Source organism: Lepeophtheirus salmonis, chromosome 14 (assembly GCF_016086655.4).
Source record: "Lepeophtheirus salmonis chromosome 14, UVic_Lsal_1.4, whole genome shotgun sequence".
NCBI classification, from domain to species: Eukaryota; Metazoa; Arthropoda; class Copepoda; order Siphonostomatoida; family Caligidae; genus Lepeophtheirus; species Lepeophtheirus salmonis.
The window spans coordinates 42,000,471-42,024,434 of NC_052144.2; the positions used below are offsets into that span (position 1 = coordinate 42,000,471).

General features: G+C 30.0%; 1 protein-coding gene across 1 annotated transcript in view; it reads right to left on the reverse strand.

Moving 5' to 3' along the window:
* Window positions 1–23,964, reverse strand: part of LOC121128975 (spondin-1) — a 122,685-nt gene that overhangs the window by 31,823 nt on the left and 66,898 nt on the right. The window contains exon 5 of the mRNA XM_040724601.2: window positions 10,252–10,832. Coding sequence (XP_040580535.1) covers window positions 10,252–10,832 — 581 coding nt within the window. The remainder of the gene's footprint in view (window positions 1–10,251; window positions 10,833–23,964) is intronic.

Below are 23,964 nucleotides of genomic sequence, written 5' to 3' on the forward strand. Positions count from 1 at the left end.
CTAAACAATCCGTGGGCTGCAGTGTATTATAGCATATTAGAATGGTTCCTTGATGCCTAGAAACACGGTGACGGTAAAGGTTCAAATCTATTTGCCCAGTAATTCACCTGTATAATCTGAGGGCCTTTGTGTATAATTGGATATTAGTAGGGTTTCTTGAACTCAGTGAAGCGTCTGTGAGACTGCAAGTTTGGCGTCTGACCCAAAATAAAGTAACTACTTTTTCATCGGGTGAAGGAAGAGTACCTATGTTATTCATCATAATCATAAAACCAACATGAGAATAATTTTTACAATTTATAGTTTTTATTTTTTGTTTTATATTAATTAGAAGAATTCCTAATTAATTTTAACTTTTTTAAGATCCCAGGCTACGCTGGCAAACCTAATGCAGTACAGTATTAAATGCAATACATTGTAGGATTTTAATATTACAAAATTTATGTATGTAATTTATTTTAAGAAATTATGGAAACATAATTCAAGATTATTAAAGAGATGAATAGCAGTTTGCTTGAATACCATGGTTAGCTAACTACCAACTGATTTTGGACTATTTATCTCTTTACTTTTGTAAGAAAGCTTGAAAATTACAATAATGGTAACCATTTTTAGTTTTGACATCAACAAAATATCATGAATATTAGTATACAACTGTGGACCCCATTTCTAACGAGACAAATACATGTTTTTTTATTTTGAAAATCTATTCCCATATTATTACCTAAACTTTGATCATTAAAAAAATAGTTCTACACTATATTTACATTCAAAATTGATATACGAGTAACTATCGTTAACGTTGAAGTTTCATTTTGAATTTACTTTAAATTGAATAATTTTTGAGTATGCATCATTGAATAAAAGATGAATGAGGCATCGTTTATGTAAATTACTATGTCATTAGAGTTTATTAATGTATGCTTATATATTAATCCATGTACTATGTATATGTACAGTGGAAGCTGTAGATCTGTGATACTCTTCCAAAGAATTTTCAAATAATAAATTGAATAATATTTGCCAATATCCTGATCACGCTACAATATATATTTTCTTATTTTCGTAATAATGAAAACTTATATATGTATTGGGATTATTGACACCTTAATGGTAATGTAAGGTCTTTATAATCTATTTAAAATAGGATATTACTATCTTAAAAAGATAGCTAAAAATATCAATTTACTTTATCCTTTTCTTGGGTGTTAAAAACCTTCGTTAAAAAAAGTAAGTATTTTTCGATTCCTGCATTTTTTTTCTCCGTCTTAGCGGAAATTACTGATGTATTTCCATTATTATATATGTCGGTTTTCTCAACTTTATGTTGGTAGTTAGCCAAAACTATGGCAATTGAAGCAAATTAAAAGGAACTGATTCGAATTCAAACAATAAATGCTTTGAACACTGATATGAGAAAAAGAAACATACAAAACGACAGCTACCAACAGAATACATAATATATTTTATGTGAATTGAGATAATATCGTAGCCACTATGGTCTTAATAAATAATACCCTTGTTAACATTAGCAGATTGTTATATTATTTTGGAGGAATAATCATCTGATTCACTATAGCCATAGGCCATGGTCCAAGGGCATCGGTTAAATATTACAGGCTCAAAGCAAAATTTTATATAATTGGGGGAAAAAAATAATTTCGTGTGTTTCGCTTTACTTCAATGGGTTATATGAGGTGTTATAATCATCTCATTTAAACCAAGTATTCCTTTTTCTGTTTGACAACTTGTTACCAATCAGAATTCAACTTGATAATGCCGTTTTAGTAGAATCCCTTGTGCCTATTGGCAAAAAACTCGGACAACCAATTTTCACAGGCCTCTATTGAGACTAAAGTTGCACCCCTAAGCGTGTTGGCCATTGACAGGAACAGGTCGTCACTTAATGCCAGGTCCGGACCGGTGGATGAATAAGAACTTCCCATCCGAGCTTCCGGCGCGTCATCAAAGATGCGTGCAGCCTGGCGATGTCTTAATGATGTCTTATTGTGTCCTATTCACCAATGCTGACCATTTTTGTTGGATCGTCAGCTCAAAATTGCCCAGTTTTCACAGTAAAAGGCAGAATTGAGCGTTTGGTCATAGGGGGTCAGCTTATAATTAGTAGATTATTCCCTTCCAATCTCATCAAACACACAGAACCACCTTCCTGGCAGTCAATCCTGCGTATAAGTTACACGCACTACACCAGAATTAAATCCCTCAAACTATTTTTGTGCAAGACTAACCGAAAGAGTATCGGCCATGTATACCTCACTTTTTTTTTTGTCGCTTTTGACACGTTTTTCCCTTTCAAATTGTAAAAATTTCTTTCATTACTTGACGCACGATAATTCACGGCTGAACCGGGGAGGTGCAATACTGCCAAAAAAGGATTTGTAGTATACACTCACACCTTTACAACTACTTATCGTATGATCGAATGTGAACAAATATGAAAAAAATATATATAGTTAAAAAAAGGGCTGGAAATACAAAAGTACTTTCACCTCAACCTAATATTGAGATTTTTATATTATTTAAATCCCATATCTAAAAAAAGAAAAAAAGATTTGTAATCGCAATTTCACAAACGTTTTATAAATAAATATAGTTTATAGACATTTACATTTACGAAATAATACTCTAAGTGTTTTTAAGTGCTAGTAAAATAAGTAAAAATACACATAGATTATGCAAAAAAGCTCTAAGCTTACTTTCAATTCGATAATGAAAAAATATTCAATAGATAATATTTTTTCATTTAAATATATATTTGTAATCTAATTTTTTAGAACAGAATCTATAAGATCTTGAGCCAGTTATAAAAAAAGAAAAAAGATGCTGGTAAACATTGTGATTTCTTTATCATTTCAAACCCACGGTCGCTCGTTAAATACATTTCAATGAATTAATTACACTTTTCTGATCCAAATATACATTTTAGTTTATTAATTCACTAAATACAATAGCGCGTGCACTCATGAAAAGACGGATAGTAGCAATGAGGGTTTGCTCGGGTGTGTAAGTTCTTGCTAAAATTTGAGTAGAATAGAGGATTTACGTCAGAGTAATTCTAGTTTATTTGGCTGTACTATCGAATTAGTTGGATTTGTGCTCATTTCCTTCCTCTCACAGCTGATTGCAGCTGATCTTATACAACGTCACGAGAGCGTTGCTCTTCTTCTCCTCCCTAACATTCAAGGTTCATTTTCGGTTTCTTTAATTTTTACATACCGGGAAGACTTGTTTTATACATCATGCATATAATTTACTTTAACTAATATAATAAATGAGTAAAATTTGCAATGCAATTCATATTTCTCTTGTCATATTAATGAGTGTTCTTATATGTACATAGTAATATTTTTTGATAAATTATATTCCCTAACAAAGAGTTCAAGGACAATGATACATGACGATAACTTTTTTAGAGTACATGAATGAATCATTTCATAGGAATCTCATAGTTAAGGATGTGAAAATTGTCTAAATCTTTGTGAGCATACAAGTATATGTTGGTAATCTGCAAGATATCAGTACTCTCATTAATTATTTTTCCCTATTTGAATAATAGAAACGTATTAGAGAGTAAGCAGCTCTATACTTTATTTTGTGATCCTTTTCAGTAGACAAGTCAATAACTCAGTGCTCCCACTTTAAATCCCTACTTTTTCTTACACTTATAATCAGGAATTCATGAATATATTTTTTATTGATGACGTAAATAAACAAATTGGCAAAAATGTTTAAGAACGCCGGCACGTGTATTACTTATGAAACAATGGAAGACTTAAATTTGGAATCCTGTATGAAGATTTGAGTTATTTTGGTTATGATACTAATCAAAAAATCTCTTTAGATCACTGCATTTTCCCCCCAGGATGAATACTCCAAAAGTTCCTGGGTAAGAGCTATTCCAAGACAAAACACCTTCTGAGTATTCAAAAGTTTGCTCACTCTCAGTAAAAAATGGGGATTTCATCTGTGACAGTATTGACAAACATAGAAAATCTCGGGAATACGAGATACAGGAGAACAAACTTCATATATATTATTTGGCGTTTTTGGCTGCTCGGAGCAGATTTCTAAATCTCTCACCACTTAGGCGCAGAAACGTAAAAGATCCACTTCCAAAGTACTACTTCTTCTATGACATAAAGTGAAAATGAATCCATCATTCCAGCAGAGCAAGAATTTATTCATAAAGACTGTGTCATAGATTTTAATGATTTCTGCAAAAATTTGCAAATGAAAAACTTCAAAAGTAACGTCTATTCAAAAGTATAATTGGAAGACTTTCTTCAGTTTTACAACCTGTTAGAATTGTCTCTACGTTTCATTGAAATCTAAATCACTTTTAATCTTCAGATGGCTATGCTCTTAATTAGGTGTGTTAAAAAAATTCAAGTAATCTCCTTGCATATCCAAGACATTACTACAGAAAACAACAACCTGAAGAAATTGATAATAAGCTAATAAGAAGATGAACTATTGCAATTACAAACTAAAATGCAACTTTTGATATGACCAGCTCGTGCAATATTTTTCCTCTACTAGTCATCAGAAAAAAAAATCCAACACTAAACAACTCGAACAATGTAGTACACTCCAATTTACGTTCCTTTTTCTTCGGTTGTGAAAATAAATGGTTTATAACCCCAATGAATATGATGATAAATGCATCATAGAAGACGAAGAATCACTATCATTATTATTATTTACATATTGTATTATTTTATTCATTTCTAGATATTTTAATAATAACACAATGGTTTTTAATAAATTTCACTCTAAATATGCTGTCCAATGCAAACAAATACTCTTATAAATACATTTTCATGAATTAAATATTAAAAGACAAAACTTGAAATGGAAGCATTATTTCTCTCATAGTCAATCTACATGAATACTTTCATTTTTAATCTTAATCAGTCTTAAACTTGAGAATTTTTAGTATAATTTATGAATTATGGTTCATATCATTTTTAGCCTTATTGTTGCTTGGAGCGACATTGAATGGAAATAAATCTTATTTGACAATAATAATTTTCTTTAATCATCTAATGGCTTTTTCAAAAATAACTAATTATGAATATGCAATTATCATTTTCTTGTAAGCCAAAGAGAGTAGTAATCTTCCATCCATTTCTTTGGAATGATCTTGACAGCCTAGTATCGTCTTCGACGAAGAGATTTCCAAATCGAAGAAATTTAATTATTGGGGAATTGAAAGCGAGGATTTAAGTTGACTGGATTGTAATTGTCCGTAAGGATTGTAGGTATGTCAAAAATTCAGCCTTTTAAATGGAATTAATACCACTTATTGATTTGTTTAGAGATGAGTAACTTGTTTGTTAGATATATCAAGAACACTTAATTACTCAAACAGATCAAATAGTTTTCTTAGCGTAGAATACAAAATAGAATTGACTTTAGGAAGAATAGATTCAGGAGTTAGAATGATGATACTGGAGGATGTCAATTCCCAATTTTTCTTGTCTGCCTTTATAATTGATTAATCTTGCTTTATATCAAATAAATCACTCCTCAGTTCTCATAAGAGTGTACAACGACTTCATAGGAGATCCGGAGGGGCTGATACAATTCTGATGATCTACGAGATTAAAAGTCACTATCATATACTTTTATATAAAAATGTATCTCTACAATAGATGATTCTCACATTAATGGAGATAAAAGCATAGGAGTGAGGAAATACCTCTTACACAGGGACTAACTCCATGAACATCTACTCAATAGTAAAATGCGCACTCCTAGGCGATTTAAGTGGAAATATATATTATTAAATTATTGGAACAAAAGGTGGATGCAAATTCTTTAATCAGAACTTTTCTGTAGAAAAGATCCTTCTTTTTTTATAGTTGCAACCTCAACAGTGTGTGCAAAGTTATCGCTATTGTTGTAGTTCAACCTATGATAGCGTCAAATGCTACTCCATTAAATATTATGTTGTGTTTTTTTATAAATTAGCAAAACTAATGGATTCAGAACAATATGTATAATAATATCATTTGAAATTGCATTACAATATTTATTAATTAAATAAAAATGGCAAAATCAATAAAAGAAATCGAAAATGTATAAAAACAATATTACTTTCATAGGCCATAATTCTATTATAAGAATTTTGCTTATTCTTTAGTGATACGGATATCAATAGAACCTAAAATCATTGATGTATAAAATGTTGGGTTACAGGGGTACCCCTTTTCATAAAAACATTTAAGCTATAAATACATTACTTATTCATGGAATAAAAAAATAGAAAAGCTTCACATATATTTTGGTGTTTTTATATTTGTCTAAGGTAAGGTCCATTTTCAAGGAAGCAAAACTTTTTTTTAAGAATACAACTCTATAAAAGCTCATCAATAATTCAATTAACGAGGTGGACTTTTTTGTTATCTCATTGATAAGTATATATGGGAAGATAAATGTTGTCTTTTCAGAGATCATTCCAATTTTTTTTGAACGTATTCTATATCAGTGAATTATATCTATCAAATAGACACAATGAGATGTAACTATTCTATAAAATATAAAAGTACGTGCCAGAATTCTCCTCCTGTATCTTCCTTATTTAAGATTTGCCAAAATTTTACACCTAGGGGAAATTCTAGGAAATAACAAATTAAATTTTTTGATAATTTAAGCTTTACTTTATCTTTTATGATGAATTAAATTAACATTGAGTTTGTATTAAATGAAGAATTACTCGGTTAAAAGTTTTTTGATTTATGTATTGCAATCGGTGCCGCAAGATCTACAAAAAACTAAACCGGGCACAATTCGAGAGTTTGATAAAATGAAGAAAATGAGAATTAAGAATATTTTAGCTTAAAATTTATTATTTCTTCGTAACCTTTTGTTAGAGAACTGTGATTTTATCCACCCCACAGTTGGATAAAATGTCTTTAAATCTATTTAAAATAGATTGTAACGCTGAAAATAACATTAATATGCCCTTAAAAAAATATTTCAGAATAAATGCGACTTTTGATTATTGTAAAAATGTATTTTTTTGGATTTATTTTCAAATTTTTAATCAAGGTTTGCTAAATTGGTTCTTTTGCTTTCGATATTTCCTTATTTTTTTTCCAATTTAAGATATACAAAGCATTCATCCTATAATCATCAAATATTTTATCTTATTGATGCCCAAATTTGATGTTGTTATGCATAATGAGTATCTATGTCAACTTTACACCAAGAAATAAAATTTACTTAATATTTTACTTGAACCCAATTTCATTAACTATGTCAAAAAAATGATTGTCACTAACGGCGATTAAACTACAAAAAAGAAGTATTTAAATTTCCCAGTATTTTTTATATTTGCTAATGGGATATCTAAACTAAGTAAAATATTTTCCAGGATCTTGCTCACCGAAATTTATCCGGTAATTAGAACCCTAGTATATACATTGGCAGTGATCCTAATTGTTAGCGTTTTTTAGCTCCCTTGTTTGTTTGTTTTTTAATTGACAAACTGAAAAGTACCTTTTCTTTTCTGTTTGGCTCTTATTAATATACTTTTATTCTTTTTTTAAATATATTGAATTACATTCAAAGCCAGATGGATCATTCGTGTGTGTTCATAAAAAACGAGGAGTAATCTTTAAGATTTGTTAAGGAGTTATAATTATAAACCCTCGTTAGACTCAGAGTACAATTGAAGATCGATATCGGAGTAATTCTTATCTATGTTTTAATTTATTTCCTTCTTCCCCTCGTCAAAGCAGCAAAATGAAAGGTTGTAACAGCTAGGTTGCTCTTCTCAAAATATTCTTCAATATGTCATGGTTCATGGATTTCTTAATTTTGGGTTTCTTTGAATATGCCCAAAATCCTAACGATTATATCACAAAAGTTATTGTCCTTATATTTAATGATAAGTTACATTTCCTACAGGAATTTTTATTGCTTTAATTGTCAAGGAAATGGAAAGTAAAAATAAATACTTTATAAGTCTACAAAAAGTGTTTTATCAGAGTAGTGACAATGGATATGCCTAGGAATCAGAGTCATTCTGTGGTTCTCAACTTGTAGTTCTGTCTCAGTTTCTGTGAAAAAGTTCAAAATGTTTTAAATATTAAATATAAATGACATTAAATATTAAAAAACAAAAGAAGTTATATTTAATTTTTAAAAGTATTTTTGGAAATTTGTTTCGAACCAATAATTATATTTAAGTTACTGATAAGTCGTGGTGGAAAAACAAACACATTTTAGTGTGCGAGTATCAAATTGTAGAATTTTTCGGTAGGACTTTTTGGGCTATTTTTACTCATTTTATAGTGTGAGTCAACTTTTGACTAAGAAAAACAAATCAGTAATCCATATAAAAATAAACTCATTTACAGGAAATTGTATATTAATTTAAAATATATGTGTATGTGTTTTTCATATGAGGTCATGCATTCTTGAAAAAAAGTATTTGGTTTTTGTTTGCTTTTTTAAATCAATGTGTTTATTTCAAGAGGTATTTATTCGTCTCGCATATACTAAAGAAATGTATTGTCCAGCAACTATACTGATTTAATTTTGTGCAAGAAGAAATTGTAGAATTTCCACACTTACTTTCTATAAATTTTTGCTAAAAAACCAACGACTATTGTTACAATTGAATGTATTATGTATTAGTACTTTTTGTAGTGTAAAAAATCTTGAAATACTTAAATCATTATTTATCATATATTATTATAATTGTATATTCTAACCTTTTGTATTGTTTGAAAGCTATTTGTTAATTTAGAAATAATATATGTTCTAGTTTCTTTAACAACTATTTTAGATTATAAACTCACAGGTATAAAGTAAATTGGTAAAAAACATTCTAGTTGTGCACTCATGCTTGTAATATTATTAACAATAACTTGAGAAGAGTTTTTTGAAGTAGTACGAGGATCTGGTTGAAGCGAGACATACAATACACCTGAATTAAGACCTTTTTTACTATCAGCTGCCTGTTTTATGATTTTGGAGGTATAATTACTACTTTATACAATTATATTTAAATTCACATATATTTAATTCACTATACATTTTTACATCAATTTAGACCAAAGATGGGGGAAATTCTTATTTTAAAGGTAGATGTAACAAACACACAATAATTAAATAATTAATTAGAAGGAAAAAAAAGAAGAAAGAGCACTGGTGTGAGTATCGTTAGAGTTTCAATTCCCATGCTGTAGATAGTTTTTTTCCTTACACACACCCCTCTTTAGTTATAACTACTAGCCACAGCTAAATTTTTATTTTTCTAATTTTAGAAAGTATTCACGTTATGATTTAAAGGAAATTAACAGAGGGATAAGTAGAACGTCAAATAAACTTCGAGGTAATTACATACCTGCAATGCTTTCAGTGTCAAAGCGTTTTTGTAACTGATTTTTCATTTTCCATGATTATATGTATATTAGACGGGTTTGATTTTCAACTTTTTTTCGAATTTCGATTACAAATCAAAAAAGTTGCCTTGGAGTATGAAAATAAGGTGTTTCAAAATTTCATCGCTCTATGATTTCATATTCAGATAGCACATTTTGTTCAAAGTTTTTGAAAAAATGATAATTTTCTCTTATTTATAAAAATGTAAGAGGAAAAGTCAATACAAATATTTTATTACTGTAGAGGAAATTGTGGACAGTTGCAAAAATTAACAAACAACAGTTTATTTTTCTCAAAAATTAAACAAATAAGATTTTTGCTATTTTGTTAAATAGCATATTTGTTATTTTTATAAAATAGTACTTCATTTCAAGCAAGTTTTTTGTAAGAACAGAGTGCTAAAGATGTTAATGAGAATAAATTTGTTCAATTTATAATACTGATCAATAATATCAATACTAGACTATAATACATTTAAGTTGAATAATTTAACAACATAAAGAGTGTAGTTATTTATTCAGTCTTTAGATATATTTAAACTGCTGCAACCGTTCCTTTCTACGCTGAGAGTTGTAACAATTGACGAATCATATTCAAATACAATTTGTGTCAAAGCTATTGATTGGTATATTCTTTAAATAGTTTTAAGTAACAGCAGACATAAATAGCTATGTTGAGCTAAAGCAGGTGTGAGTAATTGAGCCAAAAAAAAACAGTGTTACAAATGTGATAGGTCTCCCTTACTCATATCTCCTTTAAATAAGCTTTCGAATAATTATATTATCTCATGTAATATTAAAATTATCTATTTTACATCCTTACAGTACCACGTACCTTGTTCTTCCTCCTTCGAAACACCGGATTCGAAATGCATTGACTCATCCTCTGGTAGGAAGTCCTCGTCCGAACATGACTTTTTATATAAGCGTTGTCGATTTAATATCAACTTTGCGAGGGGTTTCATGAGTACTCCAGCATCATCATAGAAAGGTTGTCTTGGATCATTGGGAAATCGTGAGCTAATGCGGGTTATTGGTAGTTTTGGCTCAGTTGGAGAGTCTGGAGATTCGTATGATATACCGCTATCTACACCAGCATCCCAAGGGTATAAAAAGAGTTCTTTTTCTTCTACCCACGTACAGTTCTTTCGGCATAGTTCCAGACCTGATACTCCAACAATCCAGTCAGGGGATGGTCCCATCATGGAAACAAGGGACACTAGATGATTCTTTTTATCGGTTCGAAATACTGCAAAGGTTTTTCCTTCATGGTTTGGGTACCAAAGGCCGCGGGCTTTGATAATAGTTCGTATATGATCACTTTCGGCTTTAAGCTCACTCTCTAGAATGCGAGGTGATCCCCATTTGGCAACCTGCTCTAGTCCTTTTGAAGCATAGCCTCCATATTCCCAAAATCTATAAATATATATTGATTTTATATCAGTATTTGCAAAAATAAAGACATATGAAAAAAATATTATTAAATGGACTAATACGATAATAATGCATAAAAATTAAGCGTAGAACAAATTTTGGAGCATATAGTTTAATGACGCTGTTGCTTTTGGCAAGAAAAATACAAAATGTACAAAAAACAAAAATACAAAAAAAACCGTCTAATAAATTTGTTGCTCATAAAGTGATATTAAAATGTAAGTTTTGAATTTAAAACGGGTTTGGGAGGACAAAAGTATGAAAAAATCCTACAATTATTTACATTCAATATAAAGATATTTAAATTTGTGATGTTCTTGCTATATTTTTATCAGAGAAGAAAAGCAAATTAATATCACGTTGGACGATAATAGTTGTTTTGTAGTCAGCAAAATTGCAACGTAATTAAAGGATCTACTCCTCATCCATTTTTGCTTACCAAACTTTCTTTTATTTTCAGAAACTTAAGCATGATTCACATAATTCAAGCAAAATAAACCTTTTTTTTAACGTTTATATATTTGGTGCGCAGCTCAGTGCTTTTCTAAATTTGTGAAAATATCTCAGAAACCAGTAGTTTGATTATTAAAAACATAAATTCATATTTCATATCTAAAAATCTATTTGTATACTAAATTTTAGTATTTTTGAGGTTATTGGGTAAAAAATTGTATTTTCCCCATAGGTTTTAATGCATTAGATTATTAAAGTAGAATACATCAAAGTTTTAGCAAAATAATTGCTTTTAACAAATCTCATTTTCTAACTAGGAAAAAGGGGTATCGAACGGAAAATTAATCTTCTATTTTAATGTACAGTATTTCAAGTAGCTAAATAATGATTTTTTCCTTAAGACATAAAAGAAGTTATTTTTTGAAAGATAGTCGGAGGTAAAGTTATTGATCAGTTCCGAATCGTTATTCCATTCCACATATTCATGATTTCGATTCGAGTCTTATAGGAACAACTGCATTTTCACAAATGGACTAAGTTTCAGAGTATCATAATATACCTTTTTGAGTAGAAGATAATCCAAAAACAGCTTTAACAACACCTTTTACTCTATTTGACTCAATTTCTGTTTCGTTTATTCAGATGATATTATCATTGCAAGGTCTTCAAGGATTCAACATTATTAACATCTGGACATACTTTTTTCACGCCTAAAGAAATTTGGACATACAACTATTTCTGAAAAATATGATCTCGAAATTAAATCCTTCAGCGTTTAAGGGAGCAAAAAGAGGTGTAGCTGAGGTTACTTTCTTATCACATTCATGCCATATACTATACACCGATGGTCTATACGTCGAATGTAGCAATTGGTGCAGTGCTCCAAAAAAGCCACAAGGATAGTTGGCATTCCTTAAATTTTTCTCTAAAATACTCAAAACAAATGAAACAAAATATAGCATTTCTGTGCTTAAATTAATAGCAATATATTATCTATAAATTTTTTTTGTTGAAGAACGAGAATTTACGTACTCGCATCATTATCAAATCGAACATCATCTCGAGAAATTAGATATTTAGCTTAGATCTCAAAGCTCACAACGAACAAGGACATTTTAAGTTTTATAGATCGAATAGATTTAACGATAGGTTCATTGGCTTCTTTGAAATCAAGGCAGAAAAATATCCCATTGCTAATTCCAAAATCTTTTTCTGGAGCATCTTATATTTTTGTTAGGGCTCCTCTTATCAGCCAAGCAAAGGATCTCCAGTATCAAGAATTCAAAACCTCTATGTATTTTTGAACTGCATCCTAACTTTTAAATTTAAGAATTAAAAAAAAAAGATTTCAATATGGGTGGTAGTCTTAAATTTGGCTTCCTCAATTTAAATTAGACTATATTTTTCAATTGAAACGATATAAACCGAATTTATTTCAAGGACTGAATGAGTTCGGTCCAACAAAAATTCTAAAAGTTTGTCACCATTCTAGGTTTTCTGAACCGAAACCAAACACTTCTAGTTAGGCCCAGTAGGGAGTGGACATAAAATTGGCGAATACAATTTTAAGCCAAACCATTGCTACATTGTACAACTAATTTATTTTTAATGAGACTATAACAGAGAGTTTCTTTTTCTACCGGGTGTTCCATTGAAATCGGAACACTTACTAATTCAATAATTTATGATTGTTATGTGAAATAAATTAATTTTTAGTCCGATATATTAAAGCATACACATTTTTTTACAAAACAAACTAAACCTGGGCTTTTTAACTTACGTAGAAGTCGAGGAAACGAAACTTGAACGTGATTGACGAATTTTCATTTGCGCATTCCATACACTTGGTGTCTCTTTTACCCTGTCAGCAAGTTCAAAAGGGAGAAAAAGAAGGGCTCTGTCTAAAAGGTCAAACTTTACCCAGATGAGTTAAAGAAAACTGCCTAGGCCCATCTCCTCAAGTCTTTGAGGAGCCATGCAAGAGATTTCGAGGTTTCACAGCAGACTGTCATAAAAGATATAAAAAAAGTTATTGGAAAGAGCCTTGTGAGCCTGGACACTTTCGATACTTATATCTCTGAAAGAAGAATATTTCAAAAGATTGACAATCTCCATGATCAATATAAAAGCCTACTTGAAGTGAGCAAGGACAAAAGAAATTCGGCTAACTATCAAAAAAAAAAGTTAAAACTATTCAAAAATGTATTAAACCAATTATTGGATTTGAAAAAAGAGTAAAAGTACCGAAAGAAGAAGGGAGTTCTATAGTAGATCAACGTGGAGTTAGATTGATGTTTATTGGTGGAGAGAATAACAAAAATTCTGAATGGGTTCAAAATAGAAAAAACAGTCAGAAATATTAGATAAATAATATAATTTAGTTGAACAGAACATTGAACCAACTCATCTTATGTATGAGCTTTCTGAAACCTTCTGAATATGAAGAAAGTTTGCCAAAAAGATGAGTAAGAAGTTATATAAATAATAATTCAACTAAAAAACTACCAGCTGAATCAAAAGCTCTAGGTACTTATAGCATCTCACTGTCCAATAGAAATCCCGGGAAAATGTCGAATTTTAGATGGATTACGACTGCCAATAACATTTCAAGGCTTTATGTTTCTACAAAAAATCAATCTAAAGACCTTAAAGAAATTGCTATTTTTATAGTCAATGTATATGGTCTGATGTGGATCAAAATAAAAAGTAAACCATCCTTTATAAACGTATCCATACACTTATTTGAGTCAATAATACGACTAAGAAATTCGTGTCCTCAAACTCAAAAAATAGTTTAGCCAATTATACAACGAAATGGCTATTTTTGTCATTCTGAAAGTATTTTGATGTCTATGATAACTGATGACAGAAGACAAATCCGTGAAGTTGGTTGCCATCGGATATTGGAAGCAAGGAAAAGTAATATTTCAGACACAGTTAGAAAATTTAGAATTCCAACCATTCAATTTCAGGCGGAATATTATTATGAAATGGTAAAATGGGAAGGAAATGTTATAGAACATTTGATGTACTTGACAAACAAATATATACAATAAATAACTACAGCAAAAGGGAAATATGATTTCTTTTTTGGATATACCATAGCACACCCAGGCGGTAGAGAGTATGATATAATTAGTTACAAAATCATTGGAGAGCGTATATGGATATAACAATAGAAATGCATTTGTAAAAGCAACTTTAGCATCAAGAAAAGAAATGCCTGTGTTTTAAACCATGGCTCATCATAAATTTTGAAAATTATGTAATACTAACTTTATATGTATGTGTTTTTATTGTTTTTGTTTAAAAATATAATTATGAATAATAACTAAATCATTTGTTTTCCGTTATTGTAAATGATTCAATATTTTAGGTTATTGAAAATATCATGATGAAAACTTATATTTATATGAAATTTATTACAGATTAGGTGCAAGACATTAAATAGATTTTTACCTTTCTATTTTTCTATTCGAATTTCACGAGTAAATGTAAGGAAATTAACTTTTTAATGAATTACTATTTCAATTTTTCATTGAAATACATTAAAATAGGGTAGCGTTCTAAGCAAATAATCAAAAAATTAGTATGAATTATCCTTTTTGTTAGATAAACTATCATTTTATATAAAGTTTGCTGAATTCGATATGTAAATTGTACTAAAATCTAACAATTGTATATTTTAAAAAATCTAATATATATGCGTTTCTCAAAAAATATAGGCAAAATAAGGGAAAATTATCCTTTCTTTAAAAACATATAACAAGATGTGCCACTTGAAGATGAAATTAGAGAGCAATAAAATTTTGTACGCCTTATTTTCATACACCAAGGGAACTTTTCCGCCCTATTTATAATCGAAATTCGAAAAAAGTTGAAAATTAAACCGGTCTACTGAACAGCCTACTTTTGACAACAGCAATAAAACTAACCCATTTCTTCATTGGAATGAGTATTTTGAGTTATTTTTAATTCTTTTTTAACTTTGTCCCTCCTACAAGCCTGATGCTAACCCTCTAGACTACACCTTATGGTTGCATATCGATAGGAAGACCTGCAGTGTCCGTCATCCAAACACTGAGGCCCTCAAAGCCACTGTCAGCTAGCACTGGAACACCATAGCAGAAGACTACATCCGCAGCAGCTACCAGATCTTCTGCTGCCACCTGGAAGCCATCATTGTCTCTAAGCACAGCTACATTAATTATTGAGAGACCTATGACACACTTCTATTTATAGTATTAATTTTGCCGAAATTATATTGTTAATTAATAAATTATATCTTGTTGAAGTTTAAAATATAAAAAAACAAACCTTATATATGTATACATTCTGAAGGTGTGCAAAAAAAAAACTACTAACCATATGCTAAATTAAAAAAATATATATATAATAACTATATGCTAACAATTGAGTGCAAACACATAGATAAATAAATATATCATGGCAACATATCTTGGATATATTATTAAAGGTATCCCTAACCTGCTTCCTTTCTTTAACAGAAGTCTTATTCTACTTGGGTTTTAAATTCAAAGAGACATCTCTCTTAAAATGCCAAGCTGCCACAAAAAAAATTACTTTTCTTCATTATATATGTTTTGGTTTTTTAACAATTATAAAATATAAATACAATTAAGAGACCACTGTTGGTTAAATAACGCTTGCGTATAGCTTTAAAACGCTATGTAAAAGGGTTCTCGTATAACTAACAATGTTCTACTCTGTACTTGCATATAGTTCTTGATGTGCCAACGAAATGTTTGTACGGGAACCTTCTCCTTCATATGTATTATTTTTAGTTATAACATTCATTCCTCAATCGTTTTATTTATGATTTGTTGAATAAGCATTGCCAAATGCATTTTGTGTTAACAAATTTTATTGTATATTTTTTTAATGATTATTTTATGTACGAGTATGGAACTTTGAAACACTGGAACCCTATTTTTATTTATAGCACCCAATTTTTCTCATTTTAAAAAGGGATGCTTGATATTTAGGCTTCTTTGAAATATAAAACGTCCATAAGTCGATAAAAAAATTTGATTTTTTTAATTAAACTTGTATGTATGGTATACATTTTTGTACACAGATGGATGTGATGTAATTGAATGTAATATGATAAATAGACCTTTGTTTTCCAATATATTAGGTTAAGTAAAAAGTTCTAATTGTTTTTCGCTAGATGTCTTAAATAAGCTATATCTCAGGATTCTTACCTTTCATCGAAAAAAAACATAAAATTTGCTTAAAGATTAAGTGTACACTTAAAAAAAGTTTATTTACAGTTTTGCGTTTGGTAAAGATGTAAAAAAGAGAAAATTCGTTACATTCTTCAGTATCACTACGACCAAGGTGAATAGGTGGCGTAGGCGGCCATAAGAATTCATGACGTTTATGGACCCAATACAGTATCGAATGCAAACAGCAAAGCCTTGATTTCGAAGATTCTGTTTTGCTTATATGGACATCAAAATGTCGATAAAATAATGGAAATCGTCGATTTAAACCGACATGTGAGCACTTTTTTTATTTTCACGAACTGAAAATTAGCCAGAAAACCGTTTGGAACCATCAAAATTGGATAATTCTAATTATTTAATTTCATTGTCCAAATAAAGCGAGCAAACACTTAGACATTTCATACTTCACGTATTATATAAATAATGATGAAAATCCAGTGTAGAAGGGGCGTATAAAAAATAGAAAACAATCGAAAATCAACATAGTAACCCTAACACTTTGAAAAATGTTGTGGAGGTTTTGGAGGAGAGAAAGCACAATGTTCATGCCATTTCATTAGGGCAGCTATAATCAGCATTGACAAGGGACGAAGGAGAGAAGGAAATAAATAAGGAAATTTGCTGGAATTACTCTTATGCCGATCCCCATTTCTACTCTGAGTCCAACAAGGCTTTATAAGTAAAACTCTGCAACAAATCCTAAAGGTTATGCTCGGTCTTTTAAATAAAACAGGAATATAGGCAAAAATTATTTTGAGATCGATCCTCAATTCCACTCTGATTCCAACAAGGACTTGGAAAAGATAACTATGCAGCCAATCTACAGCGTTACGTTCTGTACTTTATGAGCACACACAAATGTTGAAATAGTTTTGAGTTTAATCAAATTTATTTAGAAAAGGATGTTGACTACTCAGGAATTAAATAATCATGACAACTGGTAAGGAAAAGAAAATTCATTCTTGAGATTACCAATTTCAAAAAATCGGGCCGGCTAAAAAATACATCCGTATATATATTCGTTTAAAAAAAACATAATACAGTGAGTTAAAAACAAGCGGAGTGGATGTACCAATTACAAATTACCTCTTTTCTTATTCTTAAATTTGAAGAAGATGAAAATAAGAATTCATCAAAATTGAGTCAGAATTTGTTTTCTTCAACTAATTATCTTCCATTTTTATTTTTAAATTATCCTGATTAATCTTTCGGGGGGTCCAAAAATCGAACTCAAATATTGCAAAAATTCCCAATTACTGTCAAAGAAAAAATAGTATAAAATTTTTTGTATAGTTATACATATTATTTTCTAAAATAAAGCTTCAGGGACTCATTATAAAGAATTTATAAATTACATTCTAACTTCTAATAATAAAAAGATATGATCACGCAATGATTCGGAAAGATCAATACAACTCATTTTCTTCATTAAGGAAACTAACTACGAGCTTAATAGGTGCGTGTTAAATATTAAAAAACTTTTACAAACACTTAAGGAATAACAAATTTGCTTTAAAATTACTTGTTGTATATTTTTTAATCCATTATTTTAACTATTTTTTTGGCAAAATATGATTTTAACGTGTTGATGCAAAAAATTACCTTAACAGAAAATACTTTAGTCGAAAGTGTTAACAACTATAAACATAGCATAGATTTTTGCATGACATACAAAATATGATAACTTTGAATGTTTGGAATAAAATCTGAATATGAAAAAAAAGGTATGTTCCTTATAATTATATTTAAAAGCCCGCATTGGAGCCACTTAAATAGGTTTTAAACTAGATAGTATTCTAAACACTATTCATGCTTATGAATCTCAATCCATTAAAAAAAATGAATATAAAGCCCATTATTCACCAAAATATGGACTATTGTGCTGTATGATATTGAAAAAAATATTTCCTTGATTTTTGGTGAATATTGTTTATGTGAATACAAAAACAAATTATTTTATTATAAATTAACCAACCATACTTAGGACAAGATTCCATTTTATATGAATAACAGCTACAAAATAACAGAGATAAATTATTTAAAAAAAATGAAAAACAGGACACCTTATTTATAATCATTGAATATGTGTTTCCCAATAGAAATGCATAATAAAAAGTAATGATATAAAAAAATTATCCCCCTCCCCTTCATAGATGATTAAACATTCAAAATAGAGAAGAAGACGAAACAAACAACACTCCTGCCCTTGGATGGACGGTATTTGTCAAAAAGTGATTTAAAAAATATATTATGTCGCTGGTGGTGTGACTCAATCTGAGAAGGAGTCCATAATATTAATTAAGATGCCCATATAGCTTTGGATTCCCAGTGGAATAATTCAATTCGTATGCTTCGCCGCGTAGAGTACTTCCTGTACCTGAGAAACAAATTGTATATATTTTGATACACTCCCTCATATGATGCAGACATGACGATAAGCCTATCCATCAGGGTGAGTCTCATTCCGGAGTTGCACCATCCCCAACATGGGTCGAACCATTTGGCAAAAGTAGAAAATATGAGATGATGTCTTCGTCTCCTTTTAACAGTATGAACACTTTCTATCTTCTGGACTCGCTCTCCATTTATTGATGAGGACTGAGTATGTTGCATTCCTGTACCTAATCCACTTCTGGTGAGAATAGCAGAAGGGGTTTTTCAAAATTACTAATGGGACTACTCTTTCCATGTCTCTTTCAAGGTTGCATCTCTTTATTTTTCTCTGAACTAGAGTGGAAAGGTGTTTCACAGCAAGGCTGTGGCAAATGGCTTTGCTAATTTAATAAAAACAATTTTTCTTTAATGCAATGTATGCCAGAGTTGGAGAACCTGAACACTTCTAATCCCCTTTTTGGGTCCGGAAAAAATAGAAAAAATGCAAAAATCTCCGCTTGGTTTTGTCTTGATACACAACATATGTTTAATGTCCGTCTTTAATCAAATAGTATTATAAGGACAAAAGGATTATGAATTTAAAAAAGGATTTTCTTTATAAATATTTTTTCAAATTGAATGTTAATTGAAAAAAATAAACTCATCTATTGTTTTGATAAAAATATGCATTTTGTACATAGATGCAGGTCCTTTTTTGATTCCTTTTTGTATATGGTATACTTATTACTCTTACAACTAATAATTTTACGAAGAAAAAAATTATTTTTTATTTTAAAACTATTAAATTAAAAAAATAAAGGACGTTAAATAAGAATCCCATGAGCAAATGAGCTTACTTAAAGTATGAAAAATTGAGTTAAACTCATAAAATGATTAAAATGTTAAAAAGTTTGACAATTACTTAACAAATTCATTTACCTCACAAATATTGTAAAAATACAATTTGTGACATAATAAATAAAATTTTCCCTAAAGCCGTATTTTTATGGTCCCAATACTCTGTTACTTCTTTCAAATTATAACAACAGTACTTTGATGGGGGTAATTATCCATTTGAATATTAAATGGATATTCAAATAAAATAAATTTTATTTACTCGTCGTAGTTATTCAAAATGATTCTATAATATTTGTGAAAAATTTTCTATTATACCATATACTTGTGAATGAATACTCTAAAATAGTAGTCTGGAAAAAAAATTAGACTTTTGAGAACAAATTGTTTATGAATTAATAAAGTCTTACTTAAAAACAAAATAAGACATTTTATAGTAACAAATGCCATTTTGAACATACTTAGATTACAACATGCTTCATCTTCTGTTATAGATAAAAGAATTTATTTTATTTCATGACATTTTTTTAGTTCCTGTTGGGGTTTATCAAGAGCTGTTTTTCTTATTTTTATAAATCAATTGACAATTGACAATCAACTTAATAATTATATTTAAATTTGAAAAAAAAAGTTTTGTTTTGATTACTAACTATGAACTCAAAGAAGGTTCTTAGTGCATCTTCGACTTCTCTACTCCCCTCTTTATCGTTTGGTCAGAACGTTGAATATTTAATACCAGTGGACTGTAATTATTTCTTAAGTATAATATATTTTATTTATTTTCTTAGCAACACATGGGAGGCATATTACACACCGATGTTAAATCTACTTGCTAATGCAAGAGGATAGAATACCTTTAAATGTTCCTCCATTTGCAGCCCAGTGCGGCCATATATATATATATGTACAAGTGCTGGGACGTTAAACACATTGTGCGGTACAAACTGTGGTACATCCTTCATGGAACGCAGTTTAGTACAGTATTTTGTATATAAAATGTTTAATTTATAAAATTAATGAAGTTTTTCAAGTTTTGTTTTGATATTTTATTGTTTCATAATTTATTTTCTGAACAAATAAACTAAACTTCTTTAAAAAAATAAAGCATGATATAATTTATACAAGGGTTATATAATACTATTATTCATAAATTTCTATTTCCCCTTCTCCCCAAAAAAATGAGCCTGTCTACATTTTCCGGTAATAAACAAGACCGATTAGCTGTCACAATATCGCCAGCTGTCGAAAAAAAATATTTCGCTTGATATTGATTCACCTGTAATTGAGAGGTATCAACAAACTAATTCGAAAACACTATACCACTTGATTTTCGTTAACCAAGATGTATTTTATCAATTAGTAAGTCAGTATCTCTTTTTGTATAAGCAAATACATAAATTATTTCTTATATTATAGGATGCTTATATAATTAAAATCTTACTTCATCAAAATTCTATAACATCAAAACATTTATTATTGTATAAACTGAATATTCTCTAAATAACAATTAACAGTTGTCAACATGAGACATAAAGAATATGTTGTATTTCACTTTTGATAGTCGAGGTTGTGAGTGGGTAAAACAAGCCATAAAGGAACCAAAAATCAATATGGTAACCTGAACATTTGAGCAATACTTTTGAGGAGATCAGATACAATCAGTCATGGCAAGGGAGGAGGAGAAGTAGGAAATAAAGAAGGCCATGGGCAAGAATTACTTCTATGTCGATACTCAATTCCACTCTGATTCCGACAAGGACTTGCAAAAAAATAACTCTGCAGCAATCTACAGCGTTACGTTCTTTGTTTCATGACCACACACAAATATTCAATCAAGTTTTGAATATAATTGAATCCCTTTAGGAGAAGAATTTAACTACTCAGGATTTAAATAATAATAACAACTGCCAAGAAAAAGAAAATTCATTATTCAGGACACCAATTCCAGCGGCGAACAATCAGGTGAGTGAGGCCTTTTTCTTAAGCTTGTTGAGAAGAATCTTCGACCTTGCGAGGCGTTTTTCCTTGTCTACAGGGCTGAGGGATTGACAAGGGGTTCTCTTGTAGACCTTAAGTAGAAAATGTAGAACAAGCCGTCCCATGGTCCTTCTGCTGACGTTGAACTCCCTTTGCCTCTCTTGTCCTCGACAGACTTTTTCACGGCAGCAACCATTTTTTCCGACCTTCGAGGCCTTGACTTAGATATTGTGGTCGCCTCAGGAGTCCCTTTGGCTACCAGGCTATAAACGGTGGTGCGGCTGCAGTTCAGAACCTTGGCAATTTCAGTGGGAGTTTTTCCCCGCGCGGAGTTTTGTTTATAACTAGGCAAGAGCCTTGCCTCGAAGTATAAACCGGTTTCAACTCAATAAAATCACAAATATGTCCATGGTGTAAAATTTAAAGGAGTGTTCAGTTTTAGACGCGCACACCTGTATAGGTATATAAATGGATATAATGTAATTCAAATTAAAAACTGTGATTGACTTATTTGGCTAACCACACATTGGTTTTGGGCCAATTTTGTGTTTTGTTTCTTTTTGGATGACAAGTTGCGTGATGGTAATCAAGTGAGCGACCTGGGATATATCAACTGTTGTATGCTCTTAGACTCGTGATTTTCTAATGTTCAATCTTTTTAAATAATACGATTTCATATAATGATAACTCTATGATATTTTGTACTCGGTTTCTTCTATTTCAAAATTCTTTAAGTTTTTTACTAGAAAGGTAAACAAATCAGTTTTATTCCAATATTAAAGTCGTTCCATGGTTTCTTTTATTAATATCCCATAATTCATGGTTTAATTGCATTATAATTTTATAAATATACAAATCACAAGTTCTCCCCGTTGTTGCACGGGTTCAGTAGTTTGGCTCTAGATGTAAAGAAGTGATTCACATTTAGATAATTTGAAATGTATAATGCTCAACTCCTCCATCTGTTAGGGTCAACAAATTATATTTAACGATATATTGTACAAATTTCCTTAGTTTTATCGATGTCATATTTTATTTAACATACAATATTAGTAATAAATTAAAATTTATAATACTTACACAGTAGATCAGTTGAAAAATTCGTAGTCTTATAAAATAAAACACATTTATTTTTTAAAATTTGATTGATTAATTTAATGTAAAGCTAATATAATTTTTTCATGCCATTTTTATAATACGACTTCTTTTTATTATCAAAATTGTGCTCAGTTTTATGCAATTATCTCTTCATTACCTCTGAATTTTCATTCTGCAAGCTTTCTTTACGGATCTGCAAACAATAAAAAGTCACTGGTGACCAAATCTTATGTATATGCACTAGAGCATATAATTTTGGTATCGTTTTCAGTAATTTGTGACAGAGTGCTTTGTTTTAATGCAACAACATTTTTGTCCCTTTCCTTCGTGATTATATCCCTTCAACAATGCTGTGTAAACATTGTTGTTGATAGTAAGGCCTTTTTTAGATAACCAATGAAGATGATAAAATCTGCACCCCAGAGTACTGATGTCATATCTTTACAAGCCGACTGCTGTGTCCTTCCACACTTTGGATTGAGTTCACGGTGTGCAGTCCACTCGACTAAGTGTCGATTTATACTATTGAGTGACATGTTGGTGCTACGTTTTATCCATAGGTAAATATCGTTTGCAAAATTTGATTTTATTGAAGTAGAATTTCACCAAAAATTGTTTTGACTAATTAACACGTTCTGCTTTTGATCAATTGTGAGCTTACGCAGCAACCGCTATGCACACAGTTTATACATTGAATATTTTTCTCTAATATAAGCTATGATATTTCTCATGTATTATGAATAAGTTAAAAGGGTCTGAAGGGTCGTTTTACATCATTTTCAGCCTAAAAATGTATATATATCGAGTTCAATACAAGATACAGAATCAGTAAAACCCTATATAATAAAAAAAACACTTTTACATAAGTTTTATTAATCCTACTTTTAATTTGGATATTGGATATAATAATATCAACAAAGGAAGTTATGACCACAAAACCTCGTATTATATTAGGAATTTATTGTTTTTAAAGTTTCGTCACTTTTTCCTTTTACACATTTTGTTTCGTACAGTCTTTGTTTCTCAAACTTTGTAAATAATAATTAAATAGAAATATGTTAAACTTTTATATAACTATTTTTTTCTCAAGAAAATTAATAAATCCATTA